We start from the raw sequence: 21,415 nt of genomic DNA on the forward strand, positions 1-21,415 counted from the left end.
CCCTATTGTTCAAAAGACAAAGGGTGAAATGAAAAGCACAAGAATTCCTGTTTTTCTACATAATTAGCAATCTTCTAAAATTGCATTCTCAGAAATCACACTTTCTTTTCCTGTGATTAGTTTAGAGTTGTTAATTAGAGAAAAACAGGCATTATCCATTTGTTCATTAGTATTTTCACCAGAACTTCTTGATGTGGAGCCAAGCCCATCTCGGATCTGTACAAGATTAGAAATAAATGTAAAATATTAACTATTATGCAAGTTAATGATTCATAATTATTTAATTTTAACATAGGAACAGGAGTAGGCCATTCAGCTCCTTGAGCATGTTCTACTATTCAATGAAATCACGGCTGATCTGTATCACCCGCCTTAACTCTAAATCCATTAATTGAGCTAGCATCTACTGCTTTTTTTGTGGAATATAGTGCAGCATTTCTACCACCCTTTGCATGAAGAAGTTTTTCCTAACTTCTCTCCTGAATGGCCTGGCTCTGATTTTAAGGTTATGTCCCTTTGTGATAGATTCCCCCACGAGCAGAACTAGTTTCTTTCTACTCTATCAATTCCTTTCACAATCCTAAATGCATCACTCAAATCACCCCTTAAACTTTTATATTCCAGGGAATATAAACCTAGTTTATGTAATCTATGATCAACACTTTTGTTATGTATCAAATTTTAATATGTATCAAAAGTATACTTTAAGTACTAATTGCACAACAGAATGATTTAATAATGTACAAATTGTAAAATATATCCACAACTAGAAATTTTAAACAGAACACACAAGTAAATGTTATTTATAAACATTCAACGTATCTATTTCTGAAGACAGAGAAAAAAACCTCAAATTACATCTTTGGGCACCACCATCTGCATCATGCTACAAAGATCATCGGTGAGTCACCTATACCTGACAACATGGACACTGCAGCATAACTTCTAATACAACTAAGTTCCAGTGTTAGCTAAAGCTTTTTTGGCAAATATTGTTGCATATCGTTAGCCATGTGGTGTTGGGAGGTAACGTACATTTTTGTTACAATGAATAAACAGTTGTAATAGCAATTAATATACACAGTGATGCTGCTTTTTTATTCAGTGTTTTTAGTAGTTTCCTTTTCATGATTTCAGAAAAATGAGTCTGTTTAAGATTGCAAAAACTTTTATATTTTAATACATATGTACAGTTAAACAAAAGATTGGTTTTGTGTATTTTTTTAATTTTTTGCCACGAAATACCACACTGCATACAAGCTTGAGGCTTGCTGACAATGCCCAACTTGTTTCTGAACTATCTTCAGCTTACAACTCCCTCATCTTCAGTTTTTTTATGTGTGTGTGTGTTAAAAAGTCCTTTTGGTTAAGAAAGCTGAGGGTGACATAATTAGATGAATAATTAAAAGCACTTGACTTCCTATAGCAGCAAACAGTTAAAAATGGTGCTCAATCACAAAACAGCATTCCATGATCTCACTGAAATTGGCTTCCCTGTGTGGTAGACGTTCTTTGCATTCTTCAAGCATGAGCCAAACAAGTCATCTTTCAAAACAGTGCTACAAGCTTTTGTCTTCAAAAGTCCATTCTGTATAAGTTCTAATGGTAGCAGATGGAGAAATGCAGATATGGCTGATGTGACAACAGTCGAAGTCTAGATAGTAACAAAATACAAGAGAAGGGGGGGCGGGGTCTATGTACATAGTGCATCCCGCTCTATTGCATCACAGTTTTAATTCAAGTGCAACTGATGAGATTTCCAGTTGGCCAGTTTGCTGATTCGAGCCAGCTCACAAGGTCTAATCCCGCTCTGAAGTCTGTATGAAACCTGAATTCAAACTCGCCTGCAAAGGAAAATTAAGAGGACCACTCATGAGACTTGGAATGTATCTAATTTCTCAGTATAATATACGCAATTCATTCTAAACATTGTACAAAATGATGGGGCCGAAATGATGGACCAGAAAGCGGATGCACCTATGAGTTTTTGATTCGATTTCGAGGAACTGCCTATGATGATGACCGTGGGAACTCCTGGTACGGTAAGTCGATCCATTTTCAGGATTTTGAAAATTTTTCAAAGTCCATCAGGAAATGGATCATAATGGGGCGGGCCTTAGATTCAAAGCCAGGCTGATTGGCTGAAAATGGGTCATTCAGGGCCTCCCATCGCTGTCAATCAGCAGTGGAGTCGTGATGACGTCACAGCGCGTGCATGTCAACATGCTCTCTCCCCTCCGTTAAAGGGGAGAGATTCTATCATTTTTTTGAATTTGGCCACTGGGCCACCAGGGAGGGTTTCGGCCAGGCCAGCAGCCCAGCTGAAATCGGGGGCAATATTTTACTGGCCGGTCAGCAAATCAGCCGGCAAAAATGTCTCCATTGCGGCCGCGGCAGTGGACCATCCCCTTTACGGACGGCCGCGCTGCCGGGCTGCATTCAGTGCGGACATGGTGCACCGGCAGAAAAACCTGCCGGGGGCACCGTGTGGTGGGGGATCGAGGGATTTAGGTGAAAATCGATGGGTAAGAATTTTTATTTCTTTTTTATTGTTTTCATTGGCGGTGCAACCACTCGGGCAGGATGGGATCCAGGCCGAAAAATTCCCGACCTGAATTTCGGTCGGGTTGGACTGTTGACTCCAAAGTGGCGGCCATTCGATTTTTAGAAACAGCTGTTGCAAACGGGCATTAACTGGTCTCTTTGAGACCCTGAATTTAGGCCCCGATATATGTACTCTTACTGGCATCTCTCAATCCTCCCTTCCTCTTGAATTTTATGCTTTAAAACTGCAGGCTAAAGCAAGCAAGAAGCAAACATTTTGTGTAATATTCAACCTGCTCTGAAGTATAATTCTAGTCGCATCATGATTGGTGACAATGGATATAGCCCTAAAGTCTTCTTGAACTGGCAGAGGGATTTCTAATTTGTGGGAAGAATCTTCCTCCTTTACACATGAATGAGAGGGAAATGCCATCTAAAATGTCTCTTCCCATGTTATCAACAAATAAATGTAAAGCATGATCTTTGAATACTCTTTTATTGTATTAGTTTGAAAAGTTAATCAGTATAAAATGTTGAATTATTTTTATTGAAGTTTTATTATATTTGTTGACCAATCAGGTTCCACTTCACAAGAAAATTTTTTAAAACCTGTAGGCTTTGTGAGGTAAAGGTGAAGAATGTGTGGGCGAATGGAATGGAACCAGGAAATAAATATTCCGGTAAACACAGGTATTCAGCCACAGACATCTATATACAACACACAAACAATACTGCTTTTTCAGTGCAGGTAGAGAAGCTGCTTTTTGTAGAAAGGCTGAGATTCTATCAGTTACACTGTCTCTCGGGTCCAATCATGTAATAAACTGGCAACCATTTTGACTATGCTACCACAACTTTAACAGGGTATTGGCACCAGTGAAGTGCCCTGGATTAGCACTAGAGAGGGTACAGAGGAGATTTACGAGGATGTTGCCAGGACTGGAGAATTTTAGCTATGAGAAAAGGTTGGATAGGCTGGGGTTGATTTCTTTGGAATAGAGGAGGCTGAGGGGAGATTTAATTCTATAATCAATGGAGGTATTCTAACCCCCTTCCCCCACCCCAGCGGCTTGTGGGAGAGGATCGGGGATTAAAAATTTTAAATTGCATAGCCCGACCCCAACCCGCCGTTGACGTGCATGCCACCATTTTTACAGTGGCGGATTGCGAGACGCGTCTGTATCCTGCTCTTGAGAGCTGCGTCACCCGATTATAATAATTAAAGCAGGCAGTGCAGTTGGGAGCCTGATTTAAATTTACTGCTGGCCAACTGGATTTTCCAGGGCTAGGAAAACCCGGCAGCAAAAGTGGGAGCAGCCGGATCAAGTAGGTAAGTGCTTTTTAGAGCACTGCTTGTGGGCCAGGAGGAGCATGAATGCACCCCCCAACCCCCTCAAGCAAATCTTCTGCCGCAATTGGCCACCTCTCCCCCTCCTCCCCCCAAACCCACAATTCCGAAGCTGTCCCCCTTCCCTCCCGATTGCCAGTCCCCTACCCCTCCCTTTTGCCCCATGATCTCTCCCAGTCCCCCTTCTCTCCTGATTGCCAGTCCGAACCCACCACCCCCACCAAATCTTAATCTTTCCTCGTTGCCAGGGACTGGCTGCGGCCTTCTATCACCGGCTTTCCTGCCCCGTAGCTGGCCAACCTGTCAATCTGGCCAGCTGCCAGGCGTGAAACAGAGTTTTAAAAAAACGATAATGAGATCCAGCCGTTAAAGGACCTCCGCGTTCCTGGGAACCCCCCCCCCCCGGCCAAACATGCTATCCACTCCCTCCCCACCTCCCTGTAAATATCAGGGCCAATGAGTCCGTTGTTAGTATGGAAAGCAAACCATATTTAGCTCAGGGATTCTCCTCACCAAAATAGTGCTGATTATGAGCAGGACATTAAAAATGTAAAATGATTATACCTGCTGAATCTGGCCAACTGCCATCCTGGAATGTCATATGTGAGATTGTTCCTTGTTCACTGGACTTAGATTCACTATCGATGGAAGTTAGTGGCATTGTTCCCATTACGTTGCTGAGGTAACCTCTCCCTTCAATGTTACTATGCTCCCATTGACTGGGTTCTTGGATTATTTCATTTGCGATCTGAAGAAAAATGACAGCGTTAAAATAAGTACCAGAAGCAGCAATGTTTGCTAGTAACACAATTCTAACTCAAGTCAAAAATGCTTGGAGCGAAGATTCCAAAGTGAATATAACACATGGTTTCATTGGTAATTATTGCAAAATGATTCCCAAGAACTAAAATACATGATTGAAAATGATTCCGTGGCACAATGGCTTCCAATGACTGTGTTTTGAGATTTATGACAACTGATCCTTCCTTCTACCAGGCAGCAAGTAAAAGCTGTATCACTAACTAGCAGGACTTTGCACTAAAATGTTTTCTTGAAGCATGGCACTGCTGTAACAAAGTGTGCTTGGTGACCAATCATGACACAAGCATTCTCCCAGAATTCTTCTCCAATAGTGTGCTTAACCACAACCTCACAAGTGCATCTCCTACAATACCAGTTTGACATTTCCATTTTCCACACTGTCTACCCTCACGACATTGTGGAGTGACCGCATCCTTGCCTCCGATTCCACCCTTGCTCGATCCGAATAAATCTGATAGTGCACCAGCTTGGTGTCCTGTTTGACCCCAAGTAGAGCTTCAAACCCAATTTCCTATTCATCACCAAAAATGCCGATTCCCAACTCCGTGGCATGGGCTACTTTTGTTCTTACCTCACTCACACACACTTTTGTGATCTCCATGTTCAAGTATTCCAATTACTTCCTTGCCGGCCTTTCCAAGCTCCTCTCTGTATAAACTCCTACTCATCCAAAACCCAGACACCCAGATCCTGCCCCATGATAAGTCCTGCTCACCAATCATCTCTGTCCTCTTGACTTGTACTGGGACCCACATTGATTTCAAAAACCTCATACCCACTTATGTATCTCTCCAGGACCTCATCACACTTTATCTCTTTAATCTCCTTTAGCCCTACATCCCAGTTTACACTCTCCACTCTTCCAATGCTAACCTTCAATTTGTCCCCATAGCTCCTGATCAGTGTCTATTTCAAGCAGGTCCTGAACTATGTGCAGTTTTGTGCTGTGAACTCTGAACAACTAGGGGGGAATTTTAACATTAAAAAACAGGTGGGTTTGGAGCATGAGGGTAGTTAAATTCCTGACCAGAACCCGCTTTCAACCCACCCACTTCCGATTTTAACGGTGGCGGGACAGGAAGCCTTGCAGTCGGATTCAGGTGAATTTATAATGGGGAACAAAGAAATGGCAGACCAACTGAACAAATACTTGGTTCTGTCTTCACGAAGGAAGACACAAATAACCTTCCGAATGTATTAGGGGACAGTGGGTCTAGTGAGAAGGAGGAACTGAAGGATATCCTTATTAGGCAGGAAATTGTGTTAGGGAAATTGATGGGATTGAAGGCCAATAAATCCCCGGGGCCTGATAGTCTGCATCCCAGAGTACTTAAGGAAGTGGCCCTAGAAATAGTGGATGCATTGATGATCATTTTCCAACAGTCTATCGACTCTGGATCAATTCCTATGGACTGGAGGGTAACTAATGTAACACCACTTTTTAAAAAAGGAGGGAGAGAGAAAACAGGTAATTATAGACCAGTTAGCCTGACATCAGTAGTGGGGAAAATGTTGGAATCAATCATTAAGGATGAAATAGCAGCGCATTTGGAAAGCAGTGACAGGATCGGTCCAATTCAGCATGGATTTATGAAAAGGAAATAATGCTTGACGAATCTTATGGAATTTTTTGAGGATGTAACCAGCAGAGGGGACAAGGGAGAACCAATGGATGTGGTGTATTTGGACTTTCAAAAGGCTTTTGACAAGGACCCGCACAAGAGATTGGTGTGCAAAGTCAAAGTATTGGGAGTAATGTACTGACATGGATAGAGAACTGGTTGGCAGACAAGAAGCAGAGTCGGGATAAACGGGTCCTTTTCAGAATGGCTGGCAGTGACTAGTGGAGTGCCGCAGGGCTCAGTGCTGGGACCCCAGCTCTTTACAATATACATTAACGATTTAGATGAAGGAATTGAGTGTAATATCTCCAAGTTTGCAGATGACAGTAAACTGGGTGTTGGTGTGAGCTGTGAGGGGGACGCTAAGAGGCTGCAGGTTAGGTTAGGTGAGTGGGAAAATGATGGCAGATGCAGAATAATGTGGATAAATGTGAGGTTATCCATTTTGAGGGCAAAAACACGAAGGCAGAATATTATGTGAATGGCGGCAGATTAGGAAAAGGGGAGGTGCAACGTAACCTGGGTGTCATGGTTCATCAGTCATTAAAAGTTAGCATGCAGGTACAGCAGGCGGTGAAGAAGGTAAATGGTATGTTGGCCTTCATAGCTAGGGGATTTGAGTATAGGAGCAGGGAGGTCTTACTGCAGTTGTTCAGGGCCTTAGTGAGGCCTCACCTGGAATATTGTGTTCAGTTATGGTCTCCTAATCTGAAAAAGGACGTTGTTGCTATTGAGGGAGTGCAGCAAAGGTTCACCAGACTGATTCCAGGGATGGCTGGACTGCCATATGAGGAGAGACTGGCTCAACTGGGCCTTTATTCACTGGAGTTTAGAAGGATGAGAGGGGATCTCATAGAAACATATAAGATTCTGATGGGACTGGACAGGTTAGATGCGGGAAGAATGTTCCCGATGTTGGGGAAGTCCAGAACCAGGGGACATAGTATTAGGATAAGGGGTAGGCCATTTAGGGCTGAGATGAGGAAAAACTTCTTCACTCAGAGAGTTGTTAACCTGTGGAATTCCCTGCCGCAGAGAGTTGTTGATGCCAGTTCATTGGATATATTCAAGAGCGAGTTAGATATGGCCCTTACGGCTAAGGGGATCAAGGGGTATGGAGAGAAAGCAGGAAAGGGGTACTGAGGGAATGATCAGCCATGATCTTATTGAATGGCGATGCAGGCTCGAAGGGCCGAATGGCCTACTCCTGCACCTATTTTCTATGTTTCTATGCACAGGGGCGGGCAGCCAACCCGCTCTCAGGAGGAAGGAAAACAATTCAAATATTATAATGAAGCTGGAAACCTCTTTTTTCCACCTACATTTTATTTTTAACTGCAGATGGTTGGGTTTTACACATTTCTTAAAACCTGGCAGTTACAGCAAGGTGAGGACTGCTGGATCCAGGACGTAAGTGCCATTATACTTACCTCCTGGATCCAGGTTCCCTACCTAACCCACCCCCACGATCGGGGAGTCCCCAATGAGGCCTTCAATCACCGCACCCACCCCCCCCCCCCCCCCCACCGCCAGGCCTCATCTCTCAGCTATGGGTGGGTGTGTAACCCAAGGACACTGGAAGACCAGAATAGATATATCCTTAAAGTATCCAGAAAAAGAAAGTCACCCACTCAGTAATGCTGACTAATCAAGGTAAGTTTCAATTCAATTTTTGTTAATAAATTCTACGGTGGCAAAAGAGATCAAATCACATTGCCTTTCCCATATACACAATATATAATTCCCTCAGCACAGTCAGCTACATCTACTAACCTCAGCAACTTCATCTGTTGTCAGGAAGCTATCTGCTGCACTGGCTGCTGTGAAAAACAAAACAAAGCAAATTCAGTATAAACCAATGCGTTCACCAGACACCCAAATCATGCTACAGAGAAATGCTTTCCCCTTTTCTCCCCCATCAGGACAAATACATTCTCCACAAGCAAATACACTATCCCATTCTCCTGTACAGAAGTTATTTAAACCTGCTTTAAAGATCTGATTGCATTGAAGTTAGCTATTTGCTTCCCTTTATTACTGGACTGATTTAAAACAGAAAAATAAATGCCAAATTAAATGTGATAAATGGGTAACTTGTTTTTTTGGACTTCAATTCAATTCATTGTGACTTCTTAATACTGACCTTACATTAAAAGACATCTTAATATTTATATAATTGTGATGCTGCAAGAGCTTAAATAAGCTACACGGCGGGGAGTGATAGACTATTTTTGAAGTATAGTAAAATGTGGTGGTGGCGCTACATTGCTGGTAGAGGATGTGAACAGCAGCACTGTTGCATTAAAATATTTCCATAGCATTACAAAAGACTTGGCCTCGTTTATCAGATTTCTCATTTACCTATGCAAACACTGCTGGCAAATTTTGGATCCTGTAACAGTATATAAAACCAAATCTGACATACGCATTTTATTATTTCTTTTTCATCCACTTTTTATATTTATAAACAGTATCTGCTAACAAATTAAACAGCTTGCCACTGGCAGAGATGTGATGAGAATGTTGGGATCTATGAATTTTTAGAAGCTGATTGAGATTTTGCTTTGCATTATTTTGCTGCTTAACAATAATTATAACATAAAACATAGAATATAACTGGCTGTCTGGGGAGATGACAGTTACATACTTTGAAGCTGTGTTTGTTTTTTATCACTTAAATATTGTTTATTCTGTAATAAAAGGTGTCAGCCTCGTCTCAGTGGTAGCACTCTCGCTCTGAGTCAGGAGGTTATGGGGTCAGGCACCACTCCAGAGAGTTGAGCATGTAATCCAGACTGACACTTCAGTGCAGTACTGAGGGAGTGCTGCACTGTCAGAGGTGCCAGCTACTGGAAAACCAAGCTCTCCCAGCTGGATGCAAAATATCTCATGGCATTATTTGAAGAACAGTAGGGGAGTTGTCCTGGTGGCCACACTTCAAAAAGTACTTCATTGACTACAAAATGCTTTGGGATGTCTTGAGTTGCTATACAAATCCTTTGCCTTTATTTGTACTTAGAGGTCAATGCACTACGGAAGGGCTTGCTACTTATGCAGGTCACTTGTACTATGCCTATTTATACAGAGGGTTGTATGGTGTAGTAAAGCAATGATACACTGCATTATAAAGTTGTGGGATTACAGTCCATCCCTGTGACCTCCCCAGCATGCTGAATTGCAGATCTCAATCATCTGAGAGCTGATTACCAGTCTACATTTTAGGTTACGGCGACATGTTGCAAACAGAAAGAAAAAAAAAGCAAAAGTTGTACTGTGTATGAAAGGGAGCTAATTCCATTTATTACAGCGCTGCCACTTAAGAGACTTTTGATCCCATCTTCCAAAGGCAAAGATCCCCGGCAGCACCACCAGCCCAGTATGTCACCAGGTCACCATTTTATTCTATGCATGGTGATATCTAGCAAAATTCTCAAAAACCTCAGAAGTTTCAGATCTAAGTTGAACAAAGAAAATTCTTCTAGAAATACTCAAAATCCTGTCTACTAATTTAAACAGATAAATAAATCTGATTTTATGGTACGAGGCCTGTGCTAGCACTGCCTGGTAGGTGAATTTGTTGGGATTCACTAAGGCCTATGGCTGGGAAAACCTGATAAGTGACCTTACTAATCTGGCACATTAGCCTTCAGGCTGTAGCCAGCTGCATGAGATCTAGATATCGGGCACAGAAGGAGCTAGCACAGGTTTTTCATTGCAGCTTAATTGGGGCATTGCAAATTCTTAGGGTGTAGAAGTCCGAAGGTCCCATGAGTCTTTGTAAAAATTGTGAGAATTCCAATGTACAGAAGAATCACAAGGAAAGTAATTTACTGTCAAAAGGCTCTAATTTTTCTTTTAATAGAGGAAATATTTACGAAGCTCAGAAACTGACTACATTTGTACAGCTTGTACTAACCTGCAGGAGAGGGCATGGGAGAGATCTGAAATGGGTACAGGTCACTTGTGCTGACAACTTGATCTTCAGGTTCCCCTACAATTGCATTAATCGCCCATTCAGCCAGCTGCTCGGATGCTGAGCAAGCTTCTGATTGGTCGAACTCTGTAACAAAATGGGAGGGAAGAAAGTAAGTTTGGCACAATGCAGAGCTTGGCATGTTCAACACCATACTATCAGCTGACACCGACCGATACTATATGCGACGAGCAATTTGAGAAAAAAAAACTAATTTCTTCTACACAGAAACACAGGTTACTGAACAAAGCTCACTATACAGTGTTTAAAGTATTCAGTTATAGTGCTACCTTGAAGTACTGGGTGACAATTTTCCAAACTGCTTTTTATTGCTATTCTGGGAAATTCAATGTACTTGGCCACAATGTCCTGGAGTTAAAGAAAAAATATTTATAAAAGAGTTGTGCTCCTGATCTCTATCTAGTGACTCCTGCTGGACTCTATCTAGTGACTCCTGCTGGAAAGGTCACATATATGAACATTGGCTGAGGACAGGACAGGGTAGTCATTTCCCCCTACAGGCCACAGTATAATTGTCTGCCATTGCTCACTGCCTATTCTTACAAAGGAATACTTGGGTGAATTAACAAGAAGTTGAGTGCCTAAGAGGGGAAAATATCTTATAAAAATAGAGTTTATTTTTAAAGGGCTAAAATAAACTTTGCATTGTAAAGCATCAAACGGGTCTCTTAAAAGCCTGCTAACTGCAAAAAGAATGCTACTTTTCTTAGTGGTTTTGCAAAAATGTCTAGACAACAGTTTTTTTCAGCTCCCTCACCTATATTCACTGTGCTGTCAACCACCATTTCCTGTGGAGTGCATTGTTCTGGTGCAGTGTATGTGGTGTGATCGGTTGGTAGTGTAGGTGCAACAGATTCCGTCACTTCTAGCTTGACCTTTGACTTGATCTCCTACAAAGACATAAAGAAATAATTTTTTTTGTTAAAATAAAAATAGTGGCAAAATGTTTTATTTGGCTGAAGTAACATTCTGATCTTGTATACAAATTATTTCATTGACCCATGTACTTACTCTTTTCCTATTCTTGCTTTTTGAATCTTTGGATGACCTAGACTTCTTTTCTGTGGAAAAACAAAATAATGGATTTTAAGCACTCTATACTTCTGTTTCCCTTTGAAAAATATAAGGAAAAACAGGGGGTTTAATTTTCAAGTACCTTTTCGCTTTGAGCTGTCAAGTGGTGGTAGCATTCTGTACACTCGAATAGCACTGGAGCCTTTATTAATGCTCTGATCCTTCACTTCTTCTATATCAGGCAATGAGTTCATGGCACAGCGGAAATTGGCTTTCCATGTTTTAGGTTCTGGTGAATCTAGTCCTTGCCTGAACCTCCCTACAAAGAAAATGGAAGAGATTTAGGACAACTGGGTATACATGGGCATTCAAGTTAGATTTACAAAGTTGGTAATTTGCTAATGAGGTACAGCAGGATCATCAACCAAAGGAATGCTTGTTGAATATTTTCTATTTTTAATTTGAACTCCTGGGCTTGAATTTCAGTCTTGAACCCATTCCTAAGTTTTGGCATTCAACCATGTTCTTTCATATATGGAAATGAAAATGTTGTGACATACCTACTGAAGCAGTACTAAATTTAAAATAATAGGTCATAGGATCTCAGATTATGACATTATATCATAGGACCTGTAGCATTTAAAATGTCTAGCAAAGCTGAAACAAGAGATTCAGACAATATGATGAGAAAGCAGGCCTTGTGACTCAACCATTTAAAATAAGATTGCACAAAATATATATACAACCTTCTGTTGTAAGGTTAATTTTGGCCACTGCCAAGAATTGTCTTTTATTTTATATATGTTTGCTGTGGTCACCCCCTTGTGATATTTGTAGGTGCTCTCAGCAGAATAAACTTGCAGGGAGAGCAACATTATCATATCAGGTTATTTTTTTCGTACAGCAATTTGGTAGTTCAAAACTATCATAAAAATGTCTTAAATACTATTTATATGCTTCCAGTACCAATCTGCACCATTGTAAATACAAGAATTATGTTTTCTACCTGTATGTACAGCCCAGTTTCTGAAAAGACTGGCATCTGTTTCCAGATTCCACCCATGTCGGGCAGCATGCTTCCATGGAATTTGGAACATCTTCCTTTCCTGCATTTTCAATGGAATACATACAAAGTTGGCTTGATCATTTAGTAAAGTAGCACATAAATTAAGGTCAACAATCCAGTAATCTAGCAGTAATTGTGCTAGTTTCTCAGCCAGAAAAGGTGATGGTTCCCCAGCTGGGTGATGCCAAAAAGACTTGCATAGTAAACAAATCCTGTGAATCAGCACACTCAACACTTAAAATCAAAGAGAGTTCAGATAACTTTACATTATGCAATGCTGAAATACTTTCATTTCTGCTGCACTCTACTATATGTTCCAGGTGACATGAAATGCTTTGGTCACCTGGCCTGTTTCAACCATTTGACCTGTCACATATAACACTGGTAGTGTCTGTGGAGAAGTATTGGCAAAAATAAACCTCCTTTACCACCTTCCAACTAATGAAAGGCAAACAAAGGAATGTAACCTTTGCTGAGTAGGAGGAGGGAATACCGCCACACACTTATGTGTGAGTAAACTATAAAAATATCAGAAATAATAAGATTAGTTAAATGTAATTAAATCTTGAGAGCTGAACATCACTGTATATTGCATCGAGTGAAACAATATATATTTACCTTATTTATCCAATTCAACCCCGGAATTGTATTAGTATCTATCTGTAATTCCAGCCAAGGTCTCATACGCATTCTTGCCACAGGCATATTTCTAGAGATCTGCAGGAGAAAATAAGCAGAATGCTATTATCTGCAATGCAATAAAGAACTGTGGCTCAATGTATAAATACATCACCTGGTATAGCATTGATCCATGCATTCCCAGGAAAATCCCAGGTTTGATCTCGGGTCTGTGGTGAGTTAGTGCAACTGCCCAGTGTCCTTGGAAGGGAAACATTTAGTCACAGCTGCTGTTTCTTATTGCCATGTAGAGCTCTCTGTTGGAAAGTCCCCATGTGTTGGGTGCAAAATGAAAACAGGTTCAGGTGGGGGCTGTGATGCTTTCAGTTAGAAAGCTTGCCAGGACTCATTGACCCAAGCTCCCAGTGAACCATTATCATTCAGTTGAGGTACCGCTATGGAAGCATATCCCAGCCCGAGCTACTGCTTTCAAGAGATCGTTTTTTTTAATACTTTATTTTCGAAATATTCCAAGCCTGACGTGTACAAAAAGCGCCGTTGAGGCGCACCTCTGCAGTGTTTGCATTTATTTAGATATGAACTATTCGCCACGCTAATACTTGCTTCTCTCGGTCTTTGAGAAGTTGTTATAGTAGAATTCAACTCAAATATTTAAACGGTTAACTTAATGTGTACGTGTTGTTTCATTGCAGAACAGATTAAGCCACTAGGCGGACTACATGCAACGTGAGCCGATAGGACACGGAAAGGGCGGTGCTTCCTGAATCGTTAATGTGGGTGTCGGAAGATAACTCGGAGACACGAATCTCCCGCTCTCTGCTATCACGTCTTAGCAAAGGGGCACTGCCCGGCGAAGTCAGCTTTTATCATCAACGTATTAAATATCTGAATTTATCGTCGAACGCAACGCATAGTCCTTTTTTTTTAAATGTCCACCCAATCTCACAATTTTGTGTACCTCGCGGTCGCATACAAACTGCAAAGTCCCATACATTAAACACAAAACAAATACATGCTTTATATGCATGCATACGCCTTAAGTTTTGCAAAATGTTTGTCTTTACTGAACCAGCATTTAACATACACGGCACTGCGAGCCCGCGTTACAGAACTGTATCTTAAATATGATCGTTTGGACAAATAGCGACTGGCTGTCAATTACATTTTAAATGATAACCAAAAATATTGTTTTAAGTTAATGGTTATTATTGCATGATTGCAAACTTTGGAAACACGATGCTCGGTTCCAATATTCTCTGCTATTATTTCCTCACTACTTCCGCGTGTATTATGTTATGATCAGCGAAATTGTCCCAGTGTACAGAAAGTGTATTACAATAAATATTGTTTGAACACTTTATCTTAAAACTTCAGATTTTATTGCAGCACTGACAAGCAAATTATTTCTCCGATGACATTTCTAGTATATTTATAATTTAACATTTACTTTTACTTGGTTTTCATTAAATTGCACCAGTACTTTTAACATTTCAAATGGTTGCAAGCTTGTATCTAAAACGCGCCCGATACAACATTAGCAAGTCAATACCAAGCGTCCCCGTGTTACATCCATGCACAGTTCAGCAAAACAGCTACCTGGTGGTGCGAGACTGATTAAGTGTCCAGCTCTTGGAGACCCGTTCAGCAAGATCACCTCGCTCGATCTGTGGTTCTCGGGGGTTTGAAGCTATATTAAAAATCAAAACAGGACGCGGGATTTCCCACCAACTCTTATGATAGACTCGGCGAACCAATAAGAGCTCTTGGCAACCCTCCCAAATTACTTAAGGTCGATACTATTGGTAAGGCTGACGCTCTCATCATTTCGGGGAAATCATGCTGTTTATATTGCTTCGCACTGAAAGGGGGAAGTACGCCACCATGCCAGGGAGTATAGATAAACACCATTAAAATAATCTAACAACTTGCATTATTATTGAAAGAATGTTTTATTTCTATGATATTTTATTTTTATATTTTTATTTATGCACAATTTATGTTCCGATCTGGTGGTGCATTTTTATTTTTTCGGTTCATTTAGTCAAGTTTAAGTGCAAATAATTCATTATGTACATTTGCTTTATAAATCAAAAATAAAACACAAGAAAACAAAATGGCATTACAAAAATGTGAATCTTGCAAAATACAACAGTCCTTAGATCTGACCATTTACAGAGTATGTTAAATTATTTTTATGTTCTTTTGAGTGCTAAACCTATCAAAGACATGGAGAGCACTGACAGTAGCTATGTAATTTAATAGCTAAGAACAACATCAAATGTAACACCTAAAAAGAAGGAAAGTAAAATATTTAAAAACAGAATAGCAATTTTAAAGTTATGTAAAAGTATATATATACGAAAGAGCAAGTTAAGGAGGACGGCCCAGTGAATGCAATAACTCGCTCTTGATTCATGCGGCTTGTGCTTTGTGATGTCATCTAGACCCTTTGACTGGAATGAGCTCTGGGTCTGATTCCCTGTAATGCTATATTGCTCTTTATTAACTTCTGTATTCACAGATATCATGCTGCAGAGGTCACGTCTTGTTAGAGGTTCAATACAATCTGTAAAGAAAAGAAGCAATTTGTTTTATGCTGGGTACACCACTAACAGTGAGCCAAACTTTACAATGTGCAAAATTCTCACACCAAACAGCAGTTAAATTTTGAATGATCTGAGTTCACATTTAATTAACAAAAAATATTCTTTGTTGATTTCTTTTTTATTCGTTCATGGGATGTGGGCATCACCGACAAGGCCAGTATTTATTGCCCATCCCTAATTGCCCTTGAGAAGGTGGTGGCGAGTCGCCATTTCAGAGGACAGTTAAAAGTCATTGCTGTGTGTCTGGAGTCACATATAAGCCAGACCAACGGCACTTTTTCTTTCCTAAAGGACATTAGTGAACCAGGTGGGTTTTTACGACAATCATGGTGAGATTTGAACTCATGTCTCCGGATCATTAGTCCAGGCCTCTGGATTACTAGTCCAGTAATGGGAATGGTAGCATAGTGGTTATCTTATTGGCCAAGCAATCCACCCAGTTAAAAAATTGCTACGAAAAACACACCACATGGACTACAGCTGTTCATGAAGGTGGCTCACCACCACCTTCTCAAGGGCAATTAGGGATGGGCAATAAATGCTGGCTTGCCTGCGACGCCCACATCCCGTGAACACATTTTTTTAAAGTACCATAACTACTATGCTACCATACCCACTTAATGGAGCACTGCGGTACTTTAGCAGAATAAAGTTCTGTGTATTGCATGCTGTAAAATATCTGTCCTTATAAAACAGGAAATCATCTGACTTACCATGCAGAACGCCACAGAGATCTGCTAATAATATATTAACAAGCTACATCTGTATGTGCAAATGTAGCCTTTTCATTTTTACAAGCAGAACTCCTGTGGCAATAGACACACTACAGAGATCACACTTTACACATCATACTTTCGCACAAATGAACAACAATTTAAAAACACTGTGTGCTTTTGAACTGCAGCCTCAACAGGGGCATTACAATTTCTAAAGTTCACTGAAAAACCAATTAAACACTGACCTAAAGCTCCATTTAGTTAAAATTTAGGCCAAAGATTCGATCAGGCGGGCAAGTATTACAGGTGTCTGTTAGTATCCAGGCCCAGGTTAGTGTTAGGGCCCAGGAGAGGCGAGGGCCCAGGGGCAGCACGGGCCAGCCCACACTGAGATATGTGTGCGCACTAAGTCCGTGCAGCAGAGCTGGTCTCCAGTCGTCTTGGTGAATCATTGCCACTGGGCCAAGACCTAGCTTTGTCAAGCCAGTGTGGTGGCTGGCGTGCAACGGCCACCACACATTGAAAAAATCCACGCACAGGCATCTTCCACCCTTCAATATGTAGTTCGGGTCCTTGAATATCAGGTTCTCATCGAAACACCAGTGAACTCATTCCTTTTTGGTGTGGAATCAAGTCATCCCCGAAACGAGGGACCACCTAAGAAGAAGAAGAAGTGTTGCCCGAAGCAGCATGTAATATTTGTGCTGCTTGTCATGTTATCATGACTCAGGTGTTTAGCCAGCACTACCCACACTATTCGTTGGCTGCACGTCTGTTTGGGGGATGGGATATTGGATGTATCTGACACCACTTAAAGGCAGCCAGCACCTCTAAAATTGTACTCTAGCTACAGCAGCTACAACCTCACTACTCACAATACTCCCCTCCTTCACTTTCCTCCGCTCTCTTACAAGCATTGCACCACACTTCACTACACCTCCCTCTCATCCGACTCACACATTCACCACTATTGCAACCCTCAGTTTCCCACATCTCACATCTTATGCACTGCATACAAGCTTTTACACCCTTTATAAGTTTATTCCCTAAACAAGGCTGTCACTAACACACTACCTTCTCTCTTGCATGAAAAAGTCACCCACAGCTCAAGGAGTACGGTAGCATAGTGGTTATGTTACTGAACTAGTAATCTAGAGGTCTGGACTGATCATCATTAGTACAAATCCTACCATGGCAGCTAGGGAATTTAAATTCAACTAAGTAAATCTGGAATAAAAAGCTGGTATCCGTAATGATGGCCATGAAATAACCAGATTGTTGTAAAAACCCATCTGGTTCACTAATGTCCTTCAGGGAAGGAAATCTACCATCCTTACCTGGTCTGGCCCATATGTGACTCCAGACCCACAGCAACTCTTAACTGCCCTCTTAAATGGACTAGCAAGCCACTCAGTTGTATAAGATGGCTCACCACCCACTTTCTCAAAGGTAATTAGGGATGGGCAATAAATGCTGGCCTTGTCAGCGACGCCCACATCCCATGAATGAATTAAAAAAACAACTTGAGATAGGAACATAAGAATTAGGAGCAGGAGTAAGCCATTCAGCCCCTCGAGCTTCCTTCGCCATTCAATGAGATCATGGCTGATCTTCTACCTCAACTCTATTTTCCTGCACTATTCTCATATCCCTTGATTTCCTTCATATCCAAAAAATATCCAAAAATCACTGATTGAGAAGCTGCCATTGGACAGGATTCGGCCGACAAACGCAGGGCTCATCTCCTGACGGTTTGTGGATCCAGGACATACTCCCTGATGAAGGACCTTCTAGCGCCAGAGAAGCCGGCGGACAAGACTTTTAAAGAGCTCAGTAAGTTGATCAGGGAACACTTTAAACCGGCGAGCAGCATGCAGATGACGAGACACCGGTTTTACACGCACCGGCGGCGAGAAGGGCAAAGCGTTCCTGACTTTGTGGCAGACCTCCGACGACTGGCGAGCCTATGTAAGTTCCCAGATGCATGCAGAGCGGAGATCATGCGAGACTTTTTTATTGAGGGCATCGGGCACGCTGGGGTTTTCAGGAAACTGATTGAGACCAAAGACTTGACCCTGGAAACGGCGGCGTTGATGGCCCAGACATTTATCTCAGGGCAGGAAGAGACAAGAATGATGTTTGACAAAAATCTTGGTTTAAATGCAGCAAATGGACAGGGAGTCAACATTGTTAACGCGGCACACAGTTCTCCAGGCAGGCAGGGGCAATCAGACATGCCCGAGCATGTAGTCGAACCCAAAGGGGGAATTCAACAGAGACAATTGCTAGCTGAACGGCGATTCATGCCATCGCAAGGAACAATGCGGCCAGTAATGGGGCCATCAACACCTGTTAATGGTGCACTTAAGGACAGTTACAGAGACAGTCAGAGGTGATCGACTGGTAATGGACCTTTTGTTTCCAACAACGGCTCATGTTGGAGGTGTGGAGGCAAACAGACAGCCAGAGTTTGCAGGTATCAGCAATATACCTGCAGAAACTGCAACGTCAGCGGTCACTTGGCGCGTATGTGCAGGAAGCCTGCAGCCAGGTTGATGTACGAGGAGGACGGGCCCGATGTAAAACCTACAAGGCCAAATGGACACTGGGGGAAATCGCTGGAAGCTGAAGTTCAGCGAGTTCATGTGGAGCACATATACAGTTCATACACAAGGATGCCACCGATAATGATGAAAGTGCTCCTCAATGGCATCCCAGTATCAATGGAGCTAGACACGGCGGCCAGCCAGTCCCTGATGAATATCAAACAATTCGACAAGTTGTGGGCGTCCAAGGCCAGGAGGCCAAAATTATTGCGGATTGACGCACAGCTATGGACATATACAAAGGAGATCATTCCGGTGCTAGGCAGCGCCACGATAGGCGTGACCCACAAAGATTCGGAGATCAGGTTGTCACTCTGGATTGTCCCGGGGATGGTCCTGCACTGCTGGGGAGGAGTTGGCTTGCTGTCATGAACTGGAAATGGGGCGATGTCAATGCAATTACTTCTGTGGAGCGAATATCATGCTCACAGGTCCTGGACAAATTTGACTCACTATTTCAACCTGGCATTGGCACTGTCATGGGGACCAAGGTAGTGATTCACATAAACCTGGACACCAGGCCAGTATACCACAAGGCCAGAGCGGTGCCGTACGTGATACGGGAAAAGATAGAAGGCGAATTGGACCGCCTGCTGAGGGAAGGCATCATCTCATTAGTCGAATTCAGTGACTGGGCGAGTCCGATTGTGCAGGTGCTCAAGGCGGGTGGGTCGGTCAGGATATGTGGTGATTACAAGTCCACCATCAATTGGGTGTCACTCCAAGACCAGTACCTGCTACCGAGAGCCGAGGACCTCTTTGCGACGCTATCCGGTGGCAAACTTTTTTCAAAATTGGACCTGACCTCAACTTACATGACCCAGGAGCTGGCAAGTGAGTCGAAGAAGCTGACCACCATCACGACACACAAGGGGTTGTTTGAGTACAACAGATGTCCGTTCGGGATTCGCTCAGCCGCCGCGATCTTTCAACGAAACATGGAAAGTCTCCTCAAGTCGATTCCAAGGATGGTGGTTTTTCAAGACAACATCCTCGTCACGGGTTGCGATACTGAAGAACATTTCCACAACCTGGAGGAGGTGCCACGCAGACTGGACCGGGTAGGTCTGCGATTCTTAGCTCCAGAGGTAGAATTCCTGGGGATGAGGGTAGCAGCAGACAGGATCAGACCTACTGCATCCAAAACAGAAGCGACCCAGAGAGCACCCAGACCCCGTAACATGACGGAGCTGCGTTCATTCCTGGGGCTCCTGAACTATTTTGGTAACTTTCTTCCCAAATTGAGCACGCTAATTGAGCCGCTACACGTGCTCCTACGCAAAGGTTGTGAATGGGTCTGGGGGGAGAGCCAGGAAAGGACTTTTGATCGAGCACGCAATTTTTTATGCTCCAACAATCTGTTAACGCTATATGACCCGTGTAAGAAACTTGTTTTAACGTGCAATGCATCGTCCTATGGGGTTGGGTGTGTGTTGCAACATGTTAATGCCAAGGGTCAGTTACAGCCGGCAGCTTATGCCTCCAGAAGTCTGTCCCAGGCAGAAAGGGGCTAGGGATGGTAGAAAAGGAAGCACTTGCATGTGTATATGCAGTAAAAAAAATGCACCAGTATCTGTTTGGCAGGAAATTTGAGCTGGAGACAGATCACAAACCCCTGACGTCCCTTTTGGCCGACAACAAGACCATAAATGCAAATGCATCGGCCCGCATACAGAGGTGGGCACTCTCGTTAGTCACCTATGACTATACAATTTGGCACAGACCAGGCACTGAAAACTGCACCGATGCACTCAGCAGGCTCCCACTAGCCACCACCGAGGGGGCAACCGAGCATGCTGCTGAGATGGTCATGGCTGTTGAAGCTTTTGAAAGCGAAGGCTCACCCGTGACAGCCCATCAGATCAAAGTCTGGACAAATAGAGACCCACTAATGTCTTTAGTCAAGAAATGTGTCTTGAATGGGGACTGGGCAGCCACGTACGGGGCATGCCCTGAGGAATTTAAACCATTCCACAGGCGCAAGGATGAATTCTCGATTCAGGCCGATTGCCTACTATGGGGAAACCGAGTAGTCATGCCCCAGATGGGCAGAGAGGTGTTCATCCGAGAACTCCACAAAGAGCACCCGGGCATTGTCATCATGAAGGCAATTGCCAGATCACATGTTTGGTGGCCAGGGATAGATGCAGACCTGGAACTTTGCGTTCGCAGGTGCAACACGTGTGCCCAGCTGGGAAATGCGCCTAGGGAAGCCCCCCCTTAGCCCCTGGTCCTGGCCCGCCAAACCATGGTCACGCATCCATGTGGACTACGCAGGTTCTTTCATGGGAGAAATGTTTTTGGTTGTAGTAGACGCCTACTCCAAATGGATCGAGTGTGACATTCTCAATTCAAGCACATCCTCTGCCACGGTAGAAAGTCTACGGGCAATGTTCGCCGCCCATGGTCTACTGGACGTCTTGGTCAGCGACAATGGC

General features: G+C 42.7%; 1 protein-coding gene across 1 annotated transcript; it reads right to left on the reverse strand.

Annotated features, from left to right (window-relative positions):
• Positions 1-671: 671 nt before the first annotated feature.
• On the reverse strand, positions 672-14,778 carry LOC139262896 (interferon regulatory factor 1-like). The gene is made up of 10 exons (XM_070878153.1): positions 14,646-14,778; positions 13,029-13,127; positions 12,351-12,450; positions 11,487-11,663; positions 11,342-11,391; positions 11,088-11,220; positions 10,253-10,396; positions 8,110-8,156; positions 4,457-4,640; positions 672-1,844 (listed from the first exon to the last, which is right to left on the reverse strand). Exons 2-10 carry the CDS (start codon positions 13,113-13,115, stop codon positions 1,738-1,740), a joined length of 1,029 nt encoding a protein of 342 aa, XP_070734254.1. The 5' UTR covers positions 13,116-13,127; positions 14,646-14,778; the 3' UTR covers positions 672-1,737.
• Between the last annotated feature and the right edge of the window lie 6,637 nt (positions 14,779-21,415).

The sequence above is a fragment of the Pristiophorus japonicus genome, chromosome 4 (genome assembly GCF_044704955.1).
Source record: "Pristiophorus japonicus isolate sPriJap1 chromosome 4, sPriJap1.hap1, whole genome shotgun sequence".
In the NCBI taxonomy this organism is placed as follows: Eukaryota; Metazoa; Chordata; class Chondrichthyes; family Pristiophoridae; genus Pristiophorus; species Pristiophorus japonicus.